The 16,294-nt window shown below is 42.6% G+C and overlaps 1 protein-coding gene and 1 long non-coding RNA gene across 5 annotated transcripts in view; one reads left to right on the top strand and one right to left on the bottom strand.

The window, feature by feature from the left end:
• PRKCA (protein kinase C alpha) overlaps positions 1–7,143 on the bottom strand; it is a 376,298-nt gene extending 369,155 nt beyond the window's left edge. Inside the window, exons 1-2 of one of the 3 annotated variants that reach the window (XM_019732863.3) lie at positions 6,736–7,143; positions 3,703–3,734 (exon numbers count right to left, since the gene is read on the bottom strand). In XM_019732863.3, coding sequence (XP_019588422.1) covers positions 3,703–3,734; positions 6,736–6,908 — 205 coding nt within the window. In that variant the 5' untranslated portion in view covers positions 6,909–7,143. Of the gene's footprint in view, positions 1–3,702; positions 3,735–5,851; positions 5,874–6,735 lie in introns of those variants that run through there. The other 2 variants (XM_088802330.1, XM_088802331.1) reach the window with 2 other exon arrangements.
• Positions 6,024–14,561, top strand: LOC141568890 (uncharacterized). Of its 2 annotated transcripts, XR_012492185.2 has the most exons (3): positions 6,024–6,565; positions 8,362–8,508; positions 11,649–14,561. It is a non-coding gene; the product is annotated as an uncharacterized LOC141568890 (long non-coding RNA). The 2 variants fall into 2 exon arrangements; XR_016022978.1 differs by lacking the exon at positions 6,024–6,565 and having other exon boundaries at positions 7,262–8,508.
• Positions 14,562–16,294: the final 1,733 nt, after the last annotated feature.

Here is a 16,294-nt window from a genome sequence, read left to right on the forward strand (position 1 = left end):
CAGAGGAAGAGAGAACCTTTGAGCAGCTCGGTGGATACTTCTGTTTTGGGACGAATGCTTCTGGAAGCAGCCAGTACAGGACAGAAAATACCCGACTGGAGACAGATCTTCCAAGTTTGAATCAACTTCATCAATAACCAAGCCAGACAAGCCGAGTTCCCTCTCTCCCTCTTTCTCTGAAAATAATATATGGGCAAGGACCAGCTTTCTGCTAGCCTCAGGGACATAAGCACGGAGCAGAACACGCAAACCAACAGGATGTTATGCCAAACAAAAATCAGAAGGCAAATTTGAGACTGTCATTTCAGATCTACCATACAAAGGGACAAGCTTGTCTTCACCCCTAAGAACCTTCAGAAAAACGTGTTATGGTTTCTAGATCTGCCCTGCACCCTTCTTTCTTCTCCCCAGTGTTTAAGGCCCTTGGTTTCACTATTTCAGGCAGCAAACTCTCACTACAGGATCCTCCTATGTTACTTGCCCTGGTAATGTTCGTTTTCGGGGTTGTACTTTGATATAAGAAGGGTATGGAGACCACTAAACGAAAGTGGGAATGACCCAATAAATCGCTCTTCAGAAAAGTTTTCCGCCTCCACTCATGCTGTATATCTTGGAAAAGGGAAGAAGTGGGAAAAAATCTTACATGCTTTTTATACATGCTTAAAATATGTGTCATAAATGGCAGGTTACAAACCCAATTGTAAGGACTAAAACTCACGTATTTCTTCCAAATCTTACTTAACATTTACTAAGTAAAATGATGGCAGACATTTCCGATTGAAAGTTATCCCACTACATGAATGTGTAGTGGAAGCATATGCACCCCTGGTTTTAAAAAGTATAAGCTACAGATATTTTCTGTACAGACCAAAGCAACACAACATACTAAGAGCTAGAAGACACTGCCTCCAGCAGGTAAGAATACTCTGATGGATAAGGAATAATAAGAAAGCAGTTTCAATCTCTAGCTGCCATCTCCGGAGGGCGTACAGATGAAAGCACAGATAAGAATGGGTTCTTCTCCTGAATGAGACTATCAAACAGAGCCAAAAGGAAAAGTTTAAAAGTTAGAGGACATTGAGAAAACACTCTAAAATGGTCAGATGTTAGAAAAATTAACTTCAAGGAGAGCACCCTACTAGGAAACGTTGGGAAACTTATTATTTGTACACTTAAAAAGCACTGTCCTGGGCTAACATCTCATTAGGTTACAACAGATAATAGATACAATGGATTAGTATATGCCTACTCAGAGTCAAACAGAATAACATACTAACTAGAATGTAACAAGCAGATAAAATGTTACGAATTGGTTTATACTTGAAGTGGTTTCTCTGAATTAAAATTTGTAAATGCCGTAGGGGAACTCATTAAAGGGATCTGAGGTTTAATTCTTCACCAACGCAGAGAACAGTGCATAAAGCACCTCGTCACTGCTCTAAATTATCTCATTTGTAAATCCTGAATTCAAGTATCAGATAAAGTAAGGCAATTCACAGAATACAAATGGCTAAACATGTCTGAAAAACTGTTCAACCTCACCCAGGAGATGAAAATTAGAAAATTAAAAACAACAACAACAAAGAGCTCCTTTTCACCTACCAGAGCAAAAACATACAGACTGATATTGCCCAATACTGGTAAGAGTGAGGAAAAAGGGGTACTTCTCATAGAGCAATACTGAAAATGTATATTGGAACCTATTTGGAGAGCAACTTAGCTGTGCTCATTAAAATTTTAAATGTACACACACACTTCTAGGTATCTATTGTAGAAATACCTATACTAGTGTCCAAGGATATTATCGACAACTATTTGTACTAGCAAGAACTTAGAAACAATGAAAATATCCATCAGTAGAGAAATGGTACATCCGTACACGCAATCGCTAAATAGAATAAGGTAGAACTAATGTTTAGACATGGAAGGATATCCACCACATACTGCTGAGGGAAAAAATTAAGTTGCAGAATGATTACAAGTTTGATCTCTTTTTTAAAAAATAAAATACATGCAACTGAGTGAATGAATGGATATCTTAAATAGAAGTTATCCCTGAGGGTGGGAAGGGAGAAGGGTGTACAGTTTTATTTTTTCGTACAGTAGTTACAATTTTTGTAGCACTTTTATAATTTAAGTAAAAGGGAGTTATGCTGACAGAGACTATTCATCTGCTAAATGCACTTAAAGTTCAATAGATGTGCTCTGGGGAAACCATTTAGGTCCCCGTTGCAGCCTATGAATGCATCCACTTTTTGATTTCACCAACAAAATTTGCTCAGATGAGCTGGTCTAAAAGGGATCAACCTTATCCTGATTTCTTTGTCTGTAGAAAATGATAATTTTTTTTAACATAACATACCCACTTTATACTGGATAATTTTAGTAAATATTTTAAGTTTCCATAGGTCCCCACCCAAACACATCACCAAAAATAACAGTAGATGTGAATCACATTAGCCCCAAATCACAAGTTTAAATCTTTAAGCTTCCTGAAACCATGTTCAAGTCTAGGCTTAAACATTGCCAATGAAGCTCAGGACCACAACTTTGAGAAATGGAAAAAGCTACATTTTTCTTTCATCTTTTATAAAGGGACTGGTGCAAACACGCCTTTCTCTTTATTCTTTTTTAAAGGAATATTCCTTGACTTTCCAATGTAACTCAAAATGATTTCTTCAACAGGGATTTTAAGTACAATGTGAAGAAAGGCAGAGTATTAATGAATAATTATACCATAAAATAACTGCATCTAGAATGTTCAGAAAATGTATGTAAGAAACAAGTTCACAAATTTATGGAAGGTTTTAGAGGCAATTAACTTACTAACAATTATAAAGTCACAAAATGTGTCTAATGTGCTTAATATTAAACAGTGTTAGGATAATATTTTCCAGGCTAGGATGTACTTTCCACTTGCCCTAATAAACCTATGCCCAGATGGGAAATGTAACCAGAACTAAATAAACATAATATAAATGGTGAGCAAGAGAGCCAGGGTGGGCTAATCAAGCTGGAATGCCTTCACAAGCTATTATACAAAATGGTTAAAAAAAAACTGTTTAAACAAATGGCGAGTATGAAAAGTTTGATATTTGATGTGTGTGAAATGCTACTACAAATCAGAGGAAGAGACTGATTTCTTTCTAGATGAAATTGATAGTGTCACATTGTCACATATTTAAGCTGAAAGAAAACTGCCTCATACTACAGTAACCAGTCATTACCAAATCTTCTGCATAACTTTAAGATGTGCAAACTTTGTTTTGGATGACAATCAGTAAGCAGCAAAAAAAACCTTACTAGCATAATGTATGGCCTAAAGTTAGTTAGGAGTCCAACCCAATGTATACATAAGATGAACAATAAAAACGAAGGAAGAAAGTCACACGATTACAAAGTGATTCCATTTTTTTCTTAACACCCACACAAAGACAGCAGTTTCTGACAGAATGTTCTTGGCAAAAGATAAAATTACAGGAAGGGTTTTTCCCCCCAATGAGAAAAAAGCCAGTTCTACATGCAATTACCAGGCAATACCACCTGATTTTTTTTTAAGGCCCAATATTTTGGGCCTTATATTTTGAAAATATCTAAATATATGTTTTGGATGACAAGGAAAAGATGAGTGGAAATACTGTTCCTGTTTGGAATACTTATTTCATGTTGTACTTGAAAATAAAATCCAACGTGGCAGCTTACCTTGGCACTGGAAGCCTTGTTTCCCAAACCCCCTGAAAAACAAACAAGAACAAAATTATCTTAACATATTTTGGGTTGGATGCCATATTTTAAGCCAATTATACGACAAAGTATTCTACACAGTTAACGGTTTGTACATAAAACCCAGTGATTTGATAGGAAAAACAGGCCTGAACGGCTTACTGTGTAAATTCAACTTTGAATGAAATCTACCTGGTCTCCAAAGGCTCACTGGACTGCTTCAAAGTATCAAGGTTCTTTCTTATTTTTTACATTGTTATCAATACTTCAGTTTCAAGAACATAATTGTATATTCAAAGTAGTTGGCTACAATGTTCAAATAACATGAAGGACCTTATGGGGGGGGGGATAAATGGCAGTGGCTTAATTTGGTCTCTAAAGACCAATTGAAAATCTTTTTTTTTTTCTTCCTAAAGATAGCTAAAAAGTGGCTTTGTCATTTGTTACGAATTTGTTTAAAATATTATTTGTCTAGAAATTGCCAAACAGCACCACCCTTAACATTAAATTTTGGCCTAAAGGAGCCAGATTTTACAAAGTATCATTCCTGTTTGCATTTGAGATTATGATCTAATTTTTACTGAGAGCCAATAGCATTTGAAGCACATACAGAGGCTATTTTGTTCTTGTAAATTACTTTAGAGAATTTACTCTCTAAGCAGAGAAACTTGACATGGGCATTCAATTGCAAACACCGTTCCAACTACAGATGAACTGCACTCATTTTTTTCAGAAGGTTATTAGCCATAATCTCTTGCATTACATAGCATTTTAAATTTACAAAGCACTTCATATATCTTCATAATTAACTTAGTCATCCCCTGTAAAAAAAATACTTAAAATCCAAACATTCGGTTTCAAAATATCAGTGCTTTAATATTTAAATACAACTCATAAATCAAGAACCCAGAGAACAATAATGAAACAAAAATGAAAACCACTACTAGACAAGCCTGGTGAATATTTTTCTGGAACTTCCAAGTGGGTGCTTTACAGTTAAGTGGAGAAAGGCTGCAGGGATTCCTCAGGAATAAGACAGGGAGACCTTTCTTTTCCACTTCACCTTACACCTGGTAACCTGACATGCCACATCCGTTTACCAGGGGCTAGTCCTTCAGGGCAACTAATAGTGGAAAGACACTAGCTAGCCTGGCCGTGTATGCTGCAGTCCCTTTTCTAATTTACCTACTTACTGCAAAAGTCATCAGCAGCCTAACTGTTCCCTTTTAATGGAATTTCACAGTTGGTACGGGAGGCAGAAGCCCTCCCCTTAAGTAAATGCAATATCCTCTCTTGGCCCTGATGCTCCGAGAACTTTTTAAATAATCTTATCTACAATTATCCACTCCTATGTGCAGAACTGCTTCATAGGCTGGCTACACGGTGGAAATCATTCATAGAGGTGGCTGTGCTTTTCTTTCATAAAAGTGTACTTTTGAGCAAATTTCTAGAAAAGGAAAAAGTAAGCACCTTATTAGCACCACGTTTGTGAGGCTCTGCCTTAGAGATGATTTTCCCCAAGTGTGATGGATTCAAATAAAACCATCCATAAAAAAAAAACAAAAAACAAACAAACAAACAAAAAAAAACACCTAAGTACCTAATTACCACCACTTCTGTGGAATTCGCCCTTTGAGATGTTTCACACAGAGCCACCCATACTTCTCCCTAGGGTCCCAACAAGATACATATGCCACACAGCCAGCTGGTGGCAGGGTATCTCCTGTAGCACTGTCACCCGGGTGCAGGGCTCCATCCATCCCTAAGAGAGGTGAGAGCTAAGGAAATCTAGCCACTGCTCTGACTTGGGGAGCTTTGGAACGCATCCATGAACAAGAGGTAGAAGAGGAAGCGTGGCCGCCGGAAATTAAAACAATTATCGCTCCTCCTCACACTGGAGCACCTTGAGTTCCCTTAGTTCCAGCTTGCTAAACATTTTGGGGTTTTTTTTGCGGGGGGAGGCACAGATCTTTTGAGAATCAGTTCATGAGCTGTAATTATCTCAGGGAAAAAAAAGTCACCCGGTTTTACAGGGTCCAGAGCCCCCTGAAGCCCACCCATTTATCAATTCTCCCAGCCCCCGAAACCCCCCGCCCCCAAATTAATAGCTGAGTTAATTAGAAATTACCTGAACACCGACACCTGCAGCCTTTACAGTATTTTTCTTAAATAAGGACTCTGTCCTCATCAACAGGGTTACAGGTCTAATCTCGTGTTGACAGGGTCTATTTTAAATTACTCCCTCTGTCCTTCTGCCATCCGCTAGCTCTGTTTTAATTCCCCCTCCCCCACTGCAAGCTTTCAACAGTTTGTTGCCTCTCCTCTTTGGGCTCACCCAGAAAAGTCAAAGTCTTTCCGTGCCCAGTAAGATACAAGCTACAGTACGCGGGGACCCACGGTTCCAGGGGGGTCCACGCCCAAAGGGAATCACAAAATACACCCCACCCCCACCCCCGAATGCGCCCGGCTTGACTCGCCAACAACTTGGACCGCGCAGCGAAACCGCCGCGGCTCCAGCAATTACTCCCAGGCTTGTTCTCCGGGAAACTCTGCCCTCTGGATTCTCCTTCTCACTTTCCCCGGTGCTCACACCCCAGCCACCCGCTGCCTTCGGAGTCTGCACGGAGGGCGGGCGCGCCTGGGGAGACCCGGGCGCTGGACCGGTGGAGGGGATCAGTGTCACCACCGCGCGCGGCCAGCCTCCCTCCCGCGGCAGGGGGTGTGTGACCCGGCGGTGACTTCCCCAAGAGTCCTGCCCGCGTGTGACAGCGGCCCCGGGCGCGCGCGAGGCGTTCCGGGCGCGAGAGAGTTCGGACTCCCGCCGGCTCTCCAAGTTCCCCGAGTGAGTCAGCCCTGGAGTGGACCCGCCTGGACTCGGGGTGGGGGGAGCGAGGGTCCCCCTGGAGAGCACCCCGGGCTCGGAAAGGGCGGGCCCCCCACCGCGGGCGCCGCGAGGGGGGTCCCGCGTGGTGGTCCGCGCGCCCCGCCCCGCCCCGCCCCGCGCGCCCTCACCAGATGAAGTCGGTGCAGTGGCTACAGAAGGTGGGCTGCTTGAAGAAGCGGGCGATGAATTTGTGGTCCTTCACCTCGTGCACGTTCTTCTGTCTCAGCGCCCCTTTGCGCGCGAAGCGGTTGGCCACGTCCTGAGACGCCGGGGAATCGTTAGCCGGGAAAACGTCAGCCATGGTCCCCCCCAACCACCTCTTGCCTTCGCCGGGGAGCAGCAGCCGGGGAGGGCCGGGTGGGCGAGCGGGCGGGGGAGGGGCAGTGGGGTCTCGGGCGACCCCCGGCGGGGGACGCGGATCGGCAGCGGAGGTCACTGCGAGGAGGCGCGGCAGCGGCGACCGCCGGGGAGAGTCGGGCCGGAGCGGCGCGGAGTGGCAGCCGGAGCCGTTCACTCGCTCGCTGGCCCCACGCTCACTGACAGCCCAGCGCTCGCGCTTCCTACTCTCCGCCTCAGAGGCGGCCCGGAGCGGCGCCGCCCACCGCGCATGCCCGGAGTGCGGGAGGCGCGCAGGGGGGGCGCGCGCGGGGCGGGGGCGCGCGCGGGCGGGGGCGCGCGCGGGGCGGGGCGCGCGCGGGGCGGGAGCGCGCGTGGGGCTGAGCGGCGGTGGGAGGACGCGCGAGCTGGGGCAGTCGGAGCCTCGGCGTTTTCGCTGCAGCCCAGAAACGCGAGGAGGCGGCAGCGGCCTTGGGAGAGCCGGCCTGGATTTGGGAGCGAAGGCGGACGCCGGGAGGGGCGGGCCCGTTCTCCTCCGCCGCCTTTTTCTTTTCCTCCCTTTTCCTCCCCTTCCTCCGCCCGTCTCTCCTCCCTCCTCTTCTTCCGCTCCTCTCGCTCTACCCGCTCCTCTCCCCTCTTCCTCTTTCCACTCCCGCTCACTCTCTCCAGCTCATTTTTTCCCTCCTCGCACCTTTTGTTCTCCGCTAGTGGGGTCGGAGGTCTCTGTCGCCTGTGCGTGGCCGAGAGGAGCCTGGGGTCCCAGGATGGGGCTCCACGCCGCACGCCGCTGGGTGTACCCACTCCGACTTCTCCGCCTCCCAGGACCCACCTGTGTGGCTAGGGCAGAAGGCCCGGGTTTTATCCGCTGGTATCCATTTGAGTGGCTAAAACCACTCCGATTGCGTGTGCCCTAAAATGCCAGCCCCCCAGCCCCTTATACTGTTTACATGTGGATGGCAGGAGGAAGGGAGGGGTTTTAAATCACTGCACAGTGGCCTTTTCACCTGCCCCCAGTTGTTGACCTATATTTCACCTAGGCCGTGTATAGATATCAGATTTGCACGTAGGGATAAAGGACTTGTCCTAGTTATTTATCCTCTTGCTCGTTGTCTACCAGTTACAACGTTGATTGTCCAGCTTTCTTAATTTTACCAGTCCGGAACTTTAATTTAGAAATCGTTTGCATCCTAAGCTAATTGCTGTAATACTGGCAGGTGCAGAGTGCAGCCAGTACATCTGTAAATTACCAAGTAAAACTGCTTGTGAAAGATAGCTGGCATGGATATGCAAAGGCCGCACGGGGGATGTACCGACTAATCACTTGCTGAATATTTATTAGTTCTGCCTGGAGGATGCTAAAATACTTAAGGGAAACAACGATCTCCCAGCATTTCATTATTGTTTTATTTCATTGTCAGATTCACAAAACAACTTCATAAACTGAAGATACATCAAGAAAGAGAACATACCACCTCACCTCTGTCAGAATGGCTCATCAATAAATCAACGTCAAGTATTCGCGAGGATGTGAAGGAAAGGAACTCTCATGCACTGCTGATGGGATTGTAAGTTGGTGCAGCCCCTATGGAAAACAGTATGGGGGTTCCTCAAAAATTTAAAAATAGAGCTGTCATACGACCCAGCAATTTTCTTCTGGTATTTATCTGAAGAAAACAAAAACACTAATTTGAAAACATGTATGCACCCCTATGTTCATTGCAGCGTTGTTTACAATAGCCAAGATATGGAAGCAACCTAAGTGTCCATCAGAGGATGAATGGATAAAGATGTCATATATACATACACAGGAATATTACTCAGCAATAAAAAAGAATGAAATATTGTCATTCGTGACAACATGGATGGACCTAGAGGGTATTGTGCTAAGTGAAATAAGTCACAGAGACAAACACTGTATGATTTCACTTATATGTGGAATCTTTAAAGAAGAATAAACAAAACAAAAACATACCCATAGATACAGAAAATAGTGGTTGATGGTTGCCAAAGGGGAGAGGGAAGGGTGAAAAATTAAAATGCCATTGATATCCATACCGAAAGAAAGAAAGGAGGAAAGAAAGAGAACATGCTGTTTAACCTTCCAAGAAGTTTAAAAAAAAACACAAACAAACAAAAAAAACTTTTCTAAGATACATACTAGCTTGGAGCATTTCACATAGACCATGCAGGGTTACCATTTTTTAAGATTGCCTAACTGAATGCTTGGTGATAAGGATGGCTTTTATATTTTAGCAAGTGTAAGCTATTGACTGGCCATTAGTGGAGCATGCACTTTGCTGGCCCATTTACAATTTTACAATCTCTTGGGCCAATGTAGTGGTTGCTTAAAGAGACTGCACATGTTTGATATTCCATCTGGTCAGAAATTTCACCACTCATGGCGGCCTCCTCCAGTTCAAGGAAGTGAAAAAGGAAGAGGCAAGAAAAGGAATGAAAAGCAGGGCATATCGGGGAAAATAAATCAAATCTCCACAAAACTCCTTATGAATCTCAAGCCATGGTTGTTTATTGCTTTATAATCACAAATCAAATGGAGCACAGTAGAACAAAACACACACATCTTTCCTCACAGCCAGAGGTTCTCCCATGTTTTATGAAGACAAGTTTCTTTCTATTTCTCTAAAGCTTTGATGTAATGAGGGAGGGAAAATATGGGAGTTGAAGGGTGGGGTTGCTCTTATTGGAATCCCTGAGTAAAGGAATAGGAAAGATGAACTATGAACCAGTGGGCCTTAGCAGCAGCCTGCCTGGCTCCTATGTAAGGAGTGACTGATGGCAGCTGTGGGTCCACCAGGTAGAGACAATATATCTCTCTTTTTTTTTCTTTTTTTCCAGATTGTGGCTTTGCTTTCTTGCCTCAGTTAATCCTGTTGCTCTTTTTGGGTATGGAGAGAACTAACTGGAAGTTTGTTGATTGATAGCTGGGCTGAGTTTGAGAGCTCAGTTGCCTACAGCTTGACTCAGTTGTAGGGGTGAGGTGGGGATGCACCTCAAGCAGGAAATTGTCAATCAGTGTAACACTGCCCCTAGCAAAGACTGATGGGAATGTGAGCCACAATTGGCCCTTGCCACTCACCTGAGAAGTCCCCGTGGTAGCATTAAACTGGAAGGGTCACAGAAAGGAGAACTACTGGGGAGGGAGTGGTCAGTTAGTCGTGGGCATTAAGTGGTTATTTGAGATCTGCTGTTTCAGGGGGAACATGTAGGAAAGGAGAGGGAATGGTAGACTAAACACAGACTTTGTAAGAACCTTCCTCTGTGACTGACTCCTGCCTTTGAAGGAATAAGCTTGAGACTCTGGAGAGGTGGAGGGACCCAGAAGCTGGAGGCTGGGGTTAAAGTCAGGCCACTAAATTGATGATTCCAAACCAGAGTGGTTTAACTAAAACCAAGTCTTGACGATAGAACTTAAAACGTGTTGCTTTATGCAGGTAACTGGTCGGTTTTTCAAGTGGACCAGTTCATTTTCACATTGAGCAATAGGAATTGCTTAAGTGTAGAAAAAGCTTGATTCTGAGATGTATAGTTACCAAGATGATTTAATGCATTGAATTAAAGGATTGTTGCTCTAGTCAATGAATTCAATTGTTTCGGAAAGCTAAGATAACTGGAGCAATGCATGATTAATTAGGCAGTGTTTAGAATCAGGGTTAATGGCAGATCTCAAGAAGTGGATAGAGACAAAGTCTAGCTGGGAAGGGGCTGATGTTGGGCAATTTGGGGAGCAGGATAATACAGGGGTGGGTGAGTCAGAAGACCCAGTCAGAGGTTACCATCAGGAATGGTTGTGCAGGTTGTGTCGACGTAAGAAACGTCCAAACCTGTTGAGAATTTTTATAAGAGTTTGTTTGAGCCAAACTGATGACATATGCCAGGAAGCAAGATCTCAAATTCTACGGAGAATAACAATTTTGCGCTTCTCTATGAGCTTGAAATTAAGGAGGGAACTAACATGGAGGTGGGAGAAAGCAAAGCGGAGATTGGGTTACAGGATATTAACCAGATTATGTGCTCTCTTGAGGGTAAAGACCCCCTTCCAGGGGTATTACTTCTGGCATTTTAAAGGTGTGTTAACCTAGATCTGCAAGAACAATGGACAGGGCTGGCTTAAAACCTCTCACTAAAGAAGTTAGAGGCCTGGGGCATGACTACCCACCATGACCTGCCCAGTTAAGAATTTATGATCAGATCTCCCTGTGAGGTTGCTTTCCACAGAACCCCTTTTTTCATCCACAACACCCACATCTATATGAATATAAATATGCTTGTGCACGTACACATACAGATGTGGATATAAAGGTAAATACGGCAAAATATTCATGTAAGTGACTGTCTCTGGATAGTGGGAATATAGATACTTTTCCATGTAGGAAGAGAAGACTGACCTAGGACTTACATTTTGGAAGGGGATTAGAAGCCAGAATTGTTAAATGTTTTCCTTTTATCACAAGGAAAAACATGTATTATTTTTAACACAAAGGTTTTATGGTAAGAATTTAGTTTTTTGTTGCTTAGAATAGAGACTGTACCAATTTGAATGGAAAATGTTTGAGAAGTCTGTCGTAAACCATTTACCCTCACCTCCTCCTTAGCCCCAACCCACAGGTGGACTGCCCAAGGAAGTTTCTTGGTGTGTAGGATTTCAGCTTCCTCCATAATGTGTTTTTTCTCTGCTTTCTTTCAGTTTTTCTGCAATAGCCGTGACACGAGGTGTAGGCTTTAGAAGACCAGGGTTTGATTACGAACTCCAGCACATACTAGTTTGTGTAACTTGGATAAATTAACTCTCCAAGTCTATACTTCTCCATCCAAGAATGGAGATATTCATATCTACTACCCTAGGATTTTCTTAAGAATTTCACCAGATTGATGACGAACGAGATCAGACAGTGAAGTTCGCGAACTCATCCTAGAAAAAGTGCTACATCCCTCACTGCTGAATATCACTACAGTCACCTTTGAAGGACTCCCCTTGGGAAGCTATGCACTGACACCAGTGCCTAGTCCACCCTGCAAAGCAATTCTGGAACTCTTTTTCTGGAATGGCCATCAGAGCTGTCGTCTTATTACCCTTGATGTCCCGAATGTCATCAAAGTGTCTTCCTTTCAATATTTCCTTTATCTTCGGGTAAAGAAAGAAGTTTGTGGGGGCCAGATCAGGTGAGTAGGGAGGGTGTTCCAATACAGTTATTTGTTTACTGGGTAAAAACTCCCTCCCAGACAGTGCCGTGTGAGCTGGTGCAATGTCGTGATGCAAGAGCCACGAATTGTTGGTGAAAAGTTCAGGTCATCAGTTTTTCATGCAGCATTTTCAGCACTTCCAAATAGGAAACTTGGTTAACTGTTTGTCCAGTTGGTACAAATTCATAATGAATAATCCCTCTGATAGCAAAAAAAGGTTAGCAACATCGTTGCAACAAGTTTGTGAACTTAATTGTCAGACCTGGATGTAAGAGTGTTTTAGAAATCCTAAAGTCTCATACAAATGCAGGGTGGGATGTTCCTTCTCAGCTTTGACCAAATCTGTGTTGATGGGAAAGGGAGTTGAGAGCTTCCCTCCTCTCAGCCCACTCTTCCTCCAAAACCGACCAATGCATGTCCTTCCACCCCCAGTTACTATGAATTAGGAAGCAAAAGATGACACATGGAGGGGGTATAAAAATGTATCTTGGAGTTCACATTTCAAACTTACAATATTGTCCACCACCCTCCCCTCTAAATTGCTTTTTAGCAAAGGTCATCATGCCTGGATTCTTTGAAAATGCTAGTTGCTAAAGGATCCAAGCAACTCCCATAGCTTTCCATTCACTCCTAATTGAACTGAAATGGGAGCCAGTACTTAAGACTTACGTCATGATGCTTTCCCAAACCTGGGCAGGACAAAGTATCTGCCCACCTAAGTGGCACCAATAAGTGGTGAGGAATCCTGTCTCATCTCTCCGCTACCTTCTCTCTGTATGGCTAGACAACAAAACCTTGAAACAAAGCAAAACATGCCAAACCCTCAACACCAAGAGGAAATTTTTGAGGTAAAGTCTGTGTCCATTGCGTGTTGGTTTCACAGGTATTCACATATGAAAATTCACCGAATTGTGTACTTTAAATATTTGTACAGTTTATTGTAAATCGGTTATACCTCAACAAAACTGTAACATTTTTTTAAAGCTGAATAGCTAAGTACACAAAAACAAATAAACAGACAAGCTACCGGTAGAAAAAGACTAGTAGAAGAATCAGTTGGCCCTCCCATGTGGCAATCAGCTACCTTTCCCTGGGGGGGGGGGTGAAGACCGGAGGGGGGTGGGGAGGTTAAGATAAGCCCACTCTGTCCAGTAGATGTGAGAGTGAAGTTTAGTTTCATTCCAAAAACACTCATTGAACTCCAGCTCCATGGCAGACACTCCACTAGGCCCAGAAATTCAAAATGAAGAAGACGTGCTCTCTGCCCTCTGGGGTCTCAAAGTCCTTCGGTTGTAACCCTGAAGGAGAGCAGTTCTGACCTGGAGTAAAGTCTCATTTAGAGAAGCACAGATAGGCAAAAGGAGGTAAGTTAAATATAAAAGAATGTCATTCGTTTTTCACGTCCCCCAAAGGTCATCAAACGAAATGCCATTCATGTCCCCAACCAGACTTGTCAACCCTCTCTTTCTTCTTTCTTCCCCCGCCCCCCAACATTCACTGTGACCTCCCATATTCTCAGGAGCCTCTTAGAAACCCCCTCCCCCCCTCCAAAAATATTCCCTCCTCTACCTGTACTAGATCAGCTTTCATTTCCTCTCCTTCCATTTATTTTTAGTTTTTGTGCTCTTTATTATTTTATCACTTTCAATAAGACCTCTTCCTACCTCTCCCTTCAGCGTAAGGCCTTCTGTGCTGCCCTGATCTTGCATCACAGTAAGTCTAGGAATTGGTTTTAAACAGAGTAGGTTGGAATGGGAGGGAGCATCAGGGTAGCTGAGCCATGGGAGGGGCTGGCAATTACCAGCTTCTTGTCCATTTGTTCAACAGTGAATGCTGGAATATTAATATACTGTGTGTTTACTATGTATTGGTACAGTGGTGAGCCAAACAGACACATATCACGGCCTTTGTGTAATTTACGTTCTCTTTGGTGACTTGAGTGGGAGAGGAAAGAGTTTTGTACACACTTTCACCTAGCAAAATTTAACTCATCACTTACGTTCACTTCTATTTTTATGGTAGCCATCATTTAATACACACGAGCTGGTTTTAGTTTGGATGTTTCATGCTGTACACAGTAAGGGAGTGAAAATAGCACAATCCCCCCCCCCCCCCAGTTGGTACAGGGCAAAGATTCAAGCACAGCTTGGAGAAGCAGCTCAGAAGGTATGTCCAACAAGGTTTATACAGGTAAATCAGTAAGTGATGTAGAATACCAGCCCCCCCTTGGGTGGAGCTGTTCCCCAAGAGTCAACAGTGATGCCAGCCTGTTTCTTTTGAATGTACGCTTAAGATTTTTTGGCAAACTATACAATCTGCAATTGTATCTGTGATTGACATGGTCTTAAAACTAGAATGATGATGCCTCTGAAAGCCTTGGAATTCATTCAGATGTCATTCAAATTTATCTATCTATCTATCTATCTATCTATCTATCTATCTATCTATCTATCTATACACACACACACACACACATATATATATATATATACACACATATATATGTGTGTATATATATATATATGTGCTCTAGCAAATAGAAAAAAATATTCAGGAACAATTTATTAAACGCTAGTTGTACATTTATTGCATACTCAAGCACTATTACAGGTACTGGGAGTGAACAATGAACAGAACAGTTTCTGTGGAGAGGTGGTAGAAGTTGTCACAGTTTGTTTGGAGGTGGTTTAAGAGAGAAAGGAAGGACAGAAACCAAAGTCAGAGATTACAGAGTGCTATTACAAACAAGAGTAAAAAAAGGGAAACAGAGTGGCCAGTGAGATGTAAATACATTTTTTGGGAGAAAGTAACATTATGTTTGTATGAGGATGAGAATGACCCTCGAGAGGAAATAGAATATATATGTCAAATAGTTATGTTGACTAAGTAGGGTTGATAGGTGACGGGGAAGAAAAACTTTTCCTCTACACACTTAGGTTCAGTGATTGGAGGTTTGCGAATTAAATTGACAAACAATAGATTAATAGGCGAAAAGACCAATTTTTATTCATGTACATGTGTACACAGAAACAGAAAAACTGTGACTCAGAGATGGTTAGAATTTTGGGCTTTTATACCAATTTAATAGGGAAGGCAAAGGGGAGAAAGGGCACTTATGTGAAAACACATGGCTTTTAGGAAAGATAAATGTGCCTTTAGGAGAATAGATGGAAGATACAGTATGTTTGTGACAAGATCTGTTTAGGTGATCTCTTATTCTGGGGACTTCATCTCCAGTGATAAAAGTTGTAAACTCTCAGGGAGGGGATTTATGACAGTTGAATTCTTTCAGGAGTCTCTGCTTTTAGGCAAATAAGGGAAGTTTAGAGAAAAAGCCTCTTCCTGCAACTGTTGATTCTCAAATGACTTCACATCAAAATAATGTTTATGCCACATGAACGTATTCTATGTTTTGGAGTCTGTGGCAGAATGGCTATTAAAAATAGCCCAACTCCACAGGCAGTAATGAGAAAAGTCACTCTTGGTGTCATAGTTCCAATTACATTCTCTTTTAGAATGTCTGGCAGCAGCTTCGGCTAGGTGAGATGGCAACCTCAAATTGCAATTACAGTATAAATATCTCCTGTTTAGTGAGTAAGTGTACTTCATCTCAAGGAGATCTAGAATTAACTGTACAGATGATACAATAAGTTAAACATACAGTATTTGTATTTTAAGTTAAATGTAGAAAGGAACTGTGTATACTTGTGTTCACGAGAATTTGGCATGTTAGGGGTTTAAAACAGATTTACTTTGTGATTATAATTTACAGTGTGTAACTGAGTAATGGAGTTAGACTGTATTTTTAAGTTGAAGTCTTACTGACTTTGTAAGTAGTGTTAAAACTTAAGAGAATTTTAAGATTCACTTGTTTTATAAGTTTAATGTTTTAGGTTTATAACATTTGCTTAAGTTTTAAGTCTTAACAAGGGGACCTTTGTCAGACAATTGACAGTTTATTATCGTTTATTATTATTTTCCTCAAGCATCTCTAAAGTGATTTTTAAACAAAAGAGTAAGATTTGTAAACTGAACTTAAAAGTGCAAGGAAGAAGTATACTTTTAAATCTGTAACTTTAGTAAATTAAACATGAATGTTAAAAATATGTGCTTCTGAATGTTTTTTGGGGCAAAACAAAAGGATGACAA

Source organism: Rhinolophus sinicus, chromosome 12 (genome assembly GCF_057876585.1).
Source record: "Rhinolophus sinicus isolate RSI-liver-muscle chromosome 12, RSI-T2T, whole genome shotgun sequence".
Taxonomy (NCBI): Eukaryota; Metazoa; Chordata; class Mammalia; order Chiroptera; family Rhinolophidae; genus Rhinolophus; species Rhinolophus sinicus.